The 10,941-nt window shown below is 41.2% G+C and overlaps 1 protein-coding gene across 1 annotated transcript; it reads right to left on the reverse strand.

Annotated features, from left to right (window-relative positions):
• Positions 1-9,157: 9,157 nt before the first annotated feature.
• LOC126106319 (uncharacterized) lies at positions 9,158-10,568 on the reverse strand. Its single transcript, XM_049912554.1, has one exon. The coding sequence runs from the start codon at positions 9,790-9,792 to the stop codon at positions 9,268-9,270; it is 525 nt and encodes a 174-aa protein (XP_049768511.1). The 5' UTR covers positions 9,793-10,568; the 3' UTR covers positions 9,158-9,267.
• Positions 10,569-10,941: the final 373 nt, after the last annotated feature.

Below are 10,941 nucleotides of genomic sequence, written 5' to 3' on the forward strand. Positions count from 1 at the left end.
GAAAAAGTGAGTGGTGCTAAATAATAAAGCTATAACGCCAAAAATCGGTCAGAATGTGCAAATGTATGTCAAAATTAACTGTTACAAGTTTGAACTCGATCGGAACAAAATTTTTAGTCAGAATCCATGTTTTTAAGAAAAATAAGCGGCACTAAATAATAAAGGTAGAAAGCTCAAAATTTGTATGAAGACTGAATTCGAAATAAAATCTTTAAGTATGTGTTCCCATTGAGCTACCTTAGCGTTAGAGTAATTTACTGAACAATAAATTTGGAACAAAAACATCCCTATTTGTAGTAGATTAAGTATCATTTACATAAGTGATAGAAAATTTTGATTACAGCACCTAATGAATCCCATTAAATAATAGGGCTATAACAATTTTCAAGACTTTGATGTAAATAACAACCAATACATGGTCTCTTGAAGTTGTAGTTCAGAGGTCATGTTCTACTGTCAGTTCCGTTCTAAAAATTCTAGACGGCGAAGTTTGAATGCAGTCGAGCTAAAACTTTTTCTGTTATTGAAGCCTACTTCACTCCTCTCATAGAAAAATTACGAAGACTCTAAATTTATTCATGACAGTGTTATAAAATAATATGTGTCCGGGAAAGCGGCCATTTAGATGCTGCTACTTAGGGATAGAGTGGATGACTGCAGATGTTTCCTTCAGCCGTCCGCTGCGCCCATATATAAATGCGGCCTGAGAGGCAGTGCGGTTCAAATGGTTCAAATGGCTCTGAGAACTATGGGACTTAACATCTGAGCCGGCCAGTGCTGCCGAGCGGTTCTAGGCGCTTCAGTCTAGAACCGCGCGACCCTTACGGTCGCAGGTTCGAATCCTGCCTCGGGCATCGATGTGTGTGATGTCCTTAGGTTAGTTAGATTTAAGTAGTTCTAAGTTCTAGGGGACTGATGACCTCAGAAGTTAAGTCCCATAGTGCTCAGAGCCATTTGAACCATTTTGAACTTAACATCTGAGGTCATCACTCCCCTAGAACTTAGAACTACTTAAACCTAACCAACCTAAGGACATCACATGCATCCATATCCGAGGCAGGATTTGAACCTGCGACCTCAGCAGCAGTGCGGTCCCGGACTGAAGCAACTAGAACCGCTCAGTCACAGAGGCTGGCAGAGGCAGTGAAGACTTCACTTCGCACGCAGCTACCATACGGTCCTCGCCAGTCAACCGCCTGCTAACGCGCTGTCTTGGGTTACGTCACAACCTGGTCACTACTAAATGTATATTTAGGTAGAATCTGGACTCGCTACTACTGTACACCGTCCTGGATCGCTTAGATTTCGCGGAAGTTACCGTTTGTGTGCCGCCCGTAATGATAGCAAAACCGCGTTGCACTTTTGTGACGAGCGGTTAACTTCGATTCTAGAAGTCAGGGCGAAAGACCATTTGTTGGGAACTTACCCGTAGAGGTCGCCTCTGAAATGCTCATAGTGCTATTTATGATAGAAATATAATATTTACTATTATTGTTATCATCAGGAATATTACTATGTTGTGCGTGTGAAAGATTGTCAAAGAATCTATCAATTAGAACTCAAAATCTTCATTTATAAGCACAATTCTTGCTGAGTAAACAGACAATAGAAATATTTCCTTCAGTTGGCAAGACAACACTGTGGACTTGCAGAGTGGAATCTCTGATCAGTATGTTCTCCACCGCTTTCTGGCTGGCCACAAAAACAGTTTTCATGCTTTCTTGTAAAAGACGGCACCGCCGCCCCACACAGAGTATACGGATACTGCCTGCAATATGTGTTGTGAATAGAGTCAGTAGTAAAGAAGTAATAAACTAAAACGTCTGATGCCTGTGTATTCCTGAATAAACAGTGAAAACATAGTAATCTATAAACTTTTATCCCTTCATTATTTTGTGTGGGGGGGGGGGAGGGGGAAGGAGTGAGTGTCAGCGTTTAAAAGATTCTAAAAGGTTGCAGATTATGTTTAATGTTCGTCGGAAAATGCTACGGGCTCTTAGGCTCAATGACTCGGTGAATATAGTCTGGGAAATTTGCAAGGTGTGAGTTATGCTGCCTCGAAACATACGAACAGTTTGTAACTTACCTTTAATGTAAGATTGTACCTCTTAATGAGTAGACTATGGCAGTATTTTAAGTTTTTAAATTCGTTCAATAATCATACGGCACACTGAAAATCAAATTTTTCTTGCCCCTGGGAGCCGTTGGATAGGCAGTCAGCAACAGTAACCATACACCATTCATCCAGTTCAGTTATATTGATTCTTATCTGGCATATGTATTACTGCTGTCGAGATTGTGCATGCAATCATTCGTTTGACAAGCCTTAAGTCAATAGTTTGTGAGACTATTTTGGTATACAGTACTGCTGAAGGTACCCTCCGCCACATGCTTTTCAATGATTTACAGAGAGATGTTGCAGGGACCCAAATTTTTTATTACTAACGCTTTTTTTTTCACTTGTGAGCAACCGTAAAAAACGAACGTATCTTACGTCTTAACCGAATTTTATTATTCCGAAAAAAATCGTGTGCTCCGATATTTTGTACGCTCCCATCCACGTTATCCCTTTGTCCTATTATTCTCCTGCAACAAACACAAATTTTTGCGCATCGCTGTACTTTCATGGGTGTCAGGTTAGAAACTTTGACCTTACGCTACATGCATATGCAATACAATCGATCAGTTTCTGCGAAAGAATGTAACCACAACATGGGCATTAACTGACGTAAAGTACCAATGACAGAGCAAGAAAATCCAATTGCTGCTGGTAGAGAAGTAATGGAACTAGAACACCCAGATTATCTAACAACGGTGCAAAAACACACTTTTGATCGTTTATTCTACATGCGATGTGAGCTCCGAGAAGTTGTGCGAGATGCTCGATAAAAAATATAACGCAGCAGTATACGACCCACAGAAAACAGCACAGGGGCGCCTTCTAATTCTGCTTTAGTCCGTTCTTGCCTATTATCCTACTACAATTACTCCATTATTTTCGAAGTATTAGAGTTGTTTCCTTGGACCTTAACATCAGTGGTATTATGAGCTCTCTCTCACACATTTAATGCGACGGTTACACACAGAATGTAATGAAAATGTGGAAAGGCCATATTTGTGCCTTAAGAAATTGGTTCGCACATCTCACTAGCTGCCATTAAATATAATATTCTTGTCAATTTTGATACAATTTTTTAAATGAGAAAGTGAAATATCAAAGGAAAGGAGAATAACGAAGCAGTGGACAAACCTTCATTCTGTTACTACTGCCCTTGGATGACGAAAACTTGATTGGCTCATATAAAAAAAAAGAATGCTTGCCCCATATGTGCATACAAGATAGAAACGTATCAGTTTGAAGCGTGGCAAGAACTGTTTACAACACCTCTACCATCCATTACGGAATTCTCCTGTTGTCATGGACTATTAGTTGTCTTTGTTGGTGTTTTGCCCAGAAAATCGCTTTGTGTAGGTGTTCTCAGTGTGCAGTTGGCAACAGTAATTCTTGGATATTATTGGCAACCTGAGAAATTATGGTGCTTTAGAATGACTGGATAACTGCATCCACTTCACTTATGTTTTGCCAATGCACTCAGACTGTTTTGAAAATATATTTTGTGCAAAATTATAACCTCATATAAACTGAAATAAAATTTGTCAGTTTGTTGTAGCAGCATCTCTACAGTAAAAGAAATATTTAAAACCTTCAGTATTTTTCATATAAACAGCTCAAACAGAATCACAAATAGTTTTGACCTGCAGATATATTACATTTGATATTTTTTTTTATTGTGGTCACTTATATAATTCCACACTAAACAGTAATAAAATATTCTCCTATTTATAAAAAAGTTGTGAATAGACCATGTCACTATAGAAGTTTTGAAGTCATTTCATTGAATTTATACAAGCTTCTACAGCCAGTGTAATGCAAATGATGTTGTCTTATGAGTAATGAAATAAAAAAGTGTCTTCTAACTTTTGGAAACAACACAGTCATCATACTAACTGCCTTTTTTTTCCAAATAAGCTTCTAGAAAGTGATTACTTAGTAGAGAGAGGATCATTGTTGTAACTGAATGCTTTTATTGCTTTAAATTTCTAAAAATAATCTTGAGGAAGGTGGATATTGGATCCAGGGAAAATAAAATTACTAACTGTTTCATTTTAAACACATATATTGTAGAGATATGGATTTTTTGTAGTTACATCAATCAGTTACACAAATGTATACAAAACTCATTCATTAAAAACATTAGGCTCACACATTTCTCAGATCTACAACATATCTTTCTTGCAAACATTACAGTCAATAATCAACAAATCACTAACACAGACATAAAATGAATGATGAACAGAGCTACTGAATGTTTACAACTGAAATTATGCATTTTAAGACCTAACTGAGCAGTTATGGTTTTTGTTGTCAGCAATTTAAATCTCACAATCGGCAACAATTTTTACTATGTGCATATTTTTCCAATTCATTCAATAGAAAAAATAACTTACATATTTATCTGGAATGTATCATTTTTATTTGGTTTTATCATTTAATTGCATGATATGAGGGTGCAACATACAGTGATTAATACAAATGAATAATGAAAGCTGGATTATATCTAAATTTTACACATACATTCTACTTGCATCAGTCTGTGTGAATGTTATGCATAACTGCAGAATAAAATGAAATAAGTAACTGAAGTTCTCTCAAGTTAAAACAGAGAAACCCTATTAAAAACTCACCAATAAATACGTTTAGACCCCTCATTACAATGTGAGGTCATCTTTCAAGTCTTTTTTGTCAAATACATTTGGATATACTCTAAAAGAATCAACATTAAGTTATATTTTGCCAATAATGGCAAATGCTATATAGGCCTATGAACTATGAAGCTACCAAGTATGGACTAAGAAAAGTATTACAGTAGAATCCAACTGATCCACTGCTCATCACAGAGAGAACAAAAAATATATACTATGTAAGTTGGCACCCAGCAGTCTAGCTCCAACACAGCTTTCTGATTTGAATCATACATACAATAGTAAAATGTGTGTTACATTTTTATATTGAAAGTACACTCAGAATTGTAACATTGACATAAAGAGGAACATATCACACAAGAAGATGCAACTGTGTCAAGGTTTTATAATCAATGTACGTGGAATAACAATTTATAAACTGAAATCAAGTTTTACTGAGAGAGATCAATATAGAGATAAAGTCAATTTAATTCCAAGATAATTTTGTGTAATTTCAGAAGAGTTTGAATTGATTAATTTGTTACCTATGGTAGGAAACGTTCATCCATACAAGAAAGCCCACATCAAGCTTCTTTCACAACAAGATGCCCTTTCTAATCAGACTGTTAGTTCATAAAGTCTTATTGTTATATTTTCTCATTAAAGGCAACTTTTGTTCCAGTTAATATAGTTTTCATTTTTGTAAATTAATGCCTAAGGCAGAAAAGACTGGCAAGGCTGCTTCTGACTTGCTAGATGCTTCCAAAATATTACTGCAGCTGTGTTGTACAGCACAAAGTTTTCTTTAGTAGCAAAAAACTAAATATTTTAACATACAGTACATCCATTACTCTTTATGTTGCTAATAAACTCTACAGTACTTAAAGACGCATTGCCAGACACTAAGTTAACCATTGGCACTGGACGTATTAATGTCCACGATAAGGCGAGGTCAAGCAAGGGGTATCGCATTTTGAGGAACTATATGCTTATGCTTGGGAGCTAGTGCTAGGTGACCGTCGGCCATGAACCTTAACCACAAAAGTTACGTTTTGGCCTACATGAGGCAGACTAGAGAAACCAGTAACAAGTTGCCATGAACTTGAAGGCACAATTGAACCCCTTTTGTTCAGACATAGACAGAAACTACAGATATAACTATGAAGCTTGGTATCCATATATTCAGTCATGAAAAAATTAAAGCTAACAAATATTTGTCCTTATTGAACATTTGCATTCAAAAGACAGTCAACCCTCTTGTTGAAATAATAATTTAAAAATACTGTGCACTGCAAAAAGGATCAGCATTCACATTTTATGGCAGTGTGTATGAATACTACTAACATACGTAACAGCTGTCAGCTGTTGGAGAAGCAGAGATACACCTGTCAGTATGATGGAACCTAGAACAAACTTTGTATATATAATTTATAATTTAACTGCAGTAAGCAAAATATCCAGTTGAAGTTGAATTAAAATATTTTAAAAAGTAAGTACTTAATCTCAGTCACAAGGAAATACAAGACATTCTACATCAGAGACAATCAAGAACCTACAGTTTTTGCCTTATAACACTGTTTTTCATATTTAGGCACCAAATTAAAAATTACAGAAATGGTTTTGTTACCTTCATAAGTCAGTAAATATAATAATGGGAAAAGTAGGGTTTGTGACATACTTAAACAATTGATGATAGTTAACAGAAACACTTAGGCATTTGTATCTGTGTTCACTGAGCAGAGGTATTCAACTGCTGCATACTTAAAACATGTTATTCTAATTTAGGGAAAGTATTTTCAAAAAATCTGAATGACAGCAACATCCATTCCTATATAGGTTTATGGAACAATGGCACTGTGGAGAAAGCTATGTGACACACTGCACAAAATATGTAAATAAGCATTAATTTCCACATCTGCACTAAAAATATATACAAATGTTTGCCAGTGCATTCTTCAAGTTGGTGCACGGCCGACGGTACATGAAAAATTTGCGAGTTCTGTTAGCTGCACAAAATGTAGCACCGCCATTTGGACACAAAATTTGGAATACAAAGAAAAATGACAACTCTATCTGAAACTGCCCATGTGTTGTCATCAAACTCCAAAGCAATTGTCTTCTACATTGTAAATATGTTCACATATTCTATGTCACTTGAATCTGATTCCCATCAAATTAACTGCTGATTACTCATTCTCAAAGTGTAGTCAGTCAAATTAATCAAAAATTCTGTAAAAGGTTGTTTGCATTACCCTCTTACTAATTAAATGTTATTGTCATTGATTGTTCTCCACATTACAAAAGGAATTTTGTGAGGCACATTAATGTACCCAATAATATCACTACACCAGCACAGACACATTCCACACAGTTAGCTTTATTATTGGCAAGCAGAACTGACATGAATGTTGCCCAAACAAGAGAGAAATCATAATGATCTGGTACAAATGTTTCGAATTTCAGTTGTGCAAGAGATGATGGCCAAAACTATATAGATCATTTCCATAAAGGATACTGGTATCACAGATGCTCCAATAACTATAATCCATGACATTAAATAAGGTTTTATTCTACATTTTGTTTTCAGTTACAATACTTTTGCTGCATGTACCACCTACATTACATGACATAATCCCATCATCTATGGCTGCAACATTAAGTTGGATATTATAATTAATCACTGATTATGTTTCATTATCACATAATCTTTGTGGTGAAGGTAGCCAAATTAGCAGGGTTTTAAAACAAAGTGCCTGCTCCAGCTATAAACTGATACACAAATTTTATAGCATAATACCATGTAACCTTTAAGGGACCAACAGGCTGTTTAAGCACATCATCTCAATTTCATGTCATACTGATATGTGCCTGAGGGAGAAATCATTGCAGGTCCTGTTTCAGTGTATTGTCCCATAATGCCAAACCCTTCAACATTTTTTTGACAAAAGATGGAAAAATAGCAAAAATTCTTAAGTTGATAAGACAAGGCCTTGTAGATTATGTACTTGTTCCCCCAGAATACACAGGGAATCGAACAAAACACTAGTTTTCTAATATATCTGAAAAGTAATGTGTACTTCTTCAGTTTTGAAAAAATTCATTTGTGTACTTGCACAAATTATTTTATTTGGAATAATAGTGCCACAATACCTTGAAGACTTATGTAGGCTGACATCTGTGAAGGCCTATGAATTGGGTAATACTAAAGAGTCAACATCACTTACAGGCTTGTGAATTTCGAGAAGATGCAGAAAGTGCTGTGCTGATGTTGTGAACTTTTTATAATTAAATGAAATTTCGAAACAGGCATACTGCAAAGGTTTTTAGAAAAGATGATAATCTTTTAGTCACAAGCAGATCTTCTCAGCTGTATGGTCACATCATTTCCCAATGCATCAAGATTCATAAAATGACTTTCAAGACAGTCACAACATCCTTATAACATATACAGTATTACCACTTTTGAGTAATTGCATTCGTTTTCGTATATATATTGTTACAGCATCTCTATTTGATCATCAATACCAGCCATGTTCAATTTGGAAGTAGCTGAGAATGAGTAGAAAGGAAGCTGTGACTGTAATAAAAGTAAGATACTCCAGTCACTACTGGAATCACTCATAAGAAAGGTCTTAATATTATGAGTGAAAGTTTTGAGCATATAACATTGAAGAACTATGTGACCATATAGGCATGAAAACTTTGGTTTTGGTAGCCAGAACCTACGAATCTCATTGAATTCCGTCTGTGTGTACTGTTACACCATTTTATAAAATGCTTAAACACCAAAAAGCTGACGTTTCAATAATGTTGCAGTGGTCTTCCTCAAAGGATATGTTGGAGGAAGGTACTTGCAACACAGCTGAAACGTCGGCCTTTAAGTATTTTAGCATTTCATGTATTTTGTAACATGATGTGGCAGTATATTGAGAAGGATTTTAATGGGACTACAAAGGCTCTGGAAGCCTATGTATTTACATTCATGCCTATGAAAGCTTAAAGGTTTAGATACAGTAACGTACTTTTGAAATCGCTTGAGGAGCAGTTGTGGAACTGAATAATACGATACAGCAGATGTGACATGCAGACCTCTTAAGCTGGAGCAAGTGGCGGTGCACCATTTGGAGACAGCTGCGTCAGCGGTTGACCCCCAGAGGGTTGCGTTGCATTTCTGGCGAACCTGCGCTGCAGAGGCTGGCGCCGTCCGCACCGCCGTCGTCACCGGCGATGGAGGCTGCGGGGGCGGTCGCGGGGGCGGAAGGCAGCGTCCCCGCCGCCCCCGGGCTCCTCCGCGAGCGGCGCCAGTTAGTAGCGTCCTCCACCCCACGACGGCCCCGTGCCGGGGAACGACCTGGCGACGCGCTGCTGGCCGTGGCGGCGCCCGCCCGCCCCCGGTATGGGCACGCCGCCGCCCCCGGGGGCAGTGCCGGCGCCACCCCCGGGGGACGGGACCGAGACCGTGGAGGACGCCGACGAAGAAACTGCCGCCGCCAGGGCGAGCGCGTCCTCCGCCGTCTCCTCGCCTCAGGAGGCGGCGACCGCCCCCGCCGGGGGCGGCGTCACGGTGCTCTCCTTGCGCAGCACCGACCGCTTCAGCTTGTCCACCAGCCGCGAGTGGAACTTGTTGAGCGAGCTCTGCGAGGCGGAGCTGGACGCCGCCGGCGCCGACGACTGGTGGTGGTGACCGCCGCCCCCGTGGTGGCCCCCGCCCCCGGCGTGCAGGCTCGCCGCCTTCGGGGGCGAACAGGAGGCGGACTTGCACGGCGACTGGAGGGACGCCCTGGACGACGCCCTGCTGGAGAACTGCCGGCTCATGGAGGACATGGCGACCGGCACCGAAGCCCTGTGGTGACCGGGAGAGGCCACTCCACCCACCACAAAGTCGCTCCCTGGGGACGTCGACAGGCTGGGGCCTTCAGACTTGCTGCACTCGCTGACCTTCCTCGAGCGGGGGCACGACTGGGGGTTGGAACACTCCGAACTCCGCCTCGACCTTCCTGTCTTGTAAATGTCCCAGTCGTTCTTCACCACGGGCATCATAAACGCCATGGCTCCGGTCTGCTACTGGACAGTCCCACGTGAAAAGCTTTCAAACACTCCAATACACTCACCTTCAACTGCTTCCAAAACTGGACCAGTCACTCTCCTCTCCACAAATTGGACACCTAGGTGTGTAACGACAGTCTCGTGCGGTAGTGACTACTCCTGCAGCCTGGACGCAGGGGTGACGGCCGAGCTCCAAACTCACTTCCTCGAAACGTTGCTACGGTCTCGAGATGGCGCCGCTGCCGGTTAGCCACTTCTGATGCGGCGCTGGCCGATCGAGTGTTTATAAATAAAGCGCCTTGGCTGCCGGTCGATGTGGCGAGTGGTGCGCTGGCAAGTCGATGAGCGGCCGAACGCGGGCAGTCCGAGTCGATAGAAAGTCTGTCGGCGGCGGAAAAAGTGTCGCTTCTCACTTTGAGCTCCGTTGTTGCTTTCGTCTCAGTGCTGCACGGCTCGCTCCGAATACGTCGCCCCGGCTGGCAGAACCGAGTATGTCAATGTTAATCTCGTTACAGCTCGACGCATGCACACACTCCTGACTGCTGTCGAATCACTCTCAGGTCGCAGCAGAAACGAACTTCCCAAAGTACCACAGAATTAGGTCAGTTCACAGCAGTCGAAACACTACTCAGTCACGCGAGAGGTAGAAAAGAACACTCACTGAGGCACCGGCGGGAGGAAAACAGAAAAAGAAACTAAACAGTCAGCTTCGGAATGCTATCGCGCTTGCAGTGTCTCGTGAACGTTGCCACTGGGTTAACGTCTTCTCAGCGCGCAATCACAACCTGGAATGAAGCCGCCCCACCGCTCAGATGGCGTTTATATAACGGCAGCTCCTAGTGGCGCTGCGATTGGCTGAAGCGCCGTGACGTAGGGTCCCCGCCGCCCTGTGACGTCACAGGCGCCGGCGCCGAGAGCTGCAGGGCGTTCGGTAGATCGGAGCGGGGGTAGGGAGGGGAGGTACTGCAACCAGCACAAATTCCTCTGTACGTGTATGTGTGCGCGTTTACACGGGCGCTGAGGGGAGGGGAGGGAACTGCTGCGGAGAAGGGAGAGGAACGGACGGATGAAGAGGGAGAGAGAGAGAGACGGAGAGAGAAGGTCGGAAGCGATGGAACGGATTGGGGGAAGGGGGCGGGAGGGCGGGTACAG

Source organism: Schistocerca cancellata, chromosome 10 (assembly GCF_023864275.1).
Source record: "Schistocerca cancellata isolate TAMUIC-IGC-003103 chromosome 10, iqSchCanc2.1, whole genome shotgun sequence".
NCBI lineage: Eukaryota > Metazoa > Arthropoda > Insecta > Orthoptera > Acrididae > Schistocerca > Schistocerca cancellata.

Excerpts from the sequence above, each read along its gene's own strand:
- LOC126106319 (XM_049912554.1), bottom strand. The coding sequence starts at position 9,792 with ATGGCGTTTATGATGCCCGTGGTGAAGAACGACTGGGACATTTACAAG.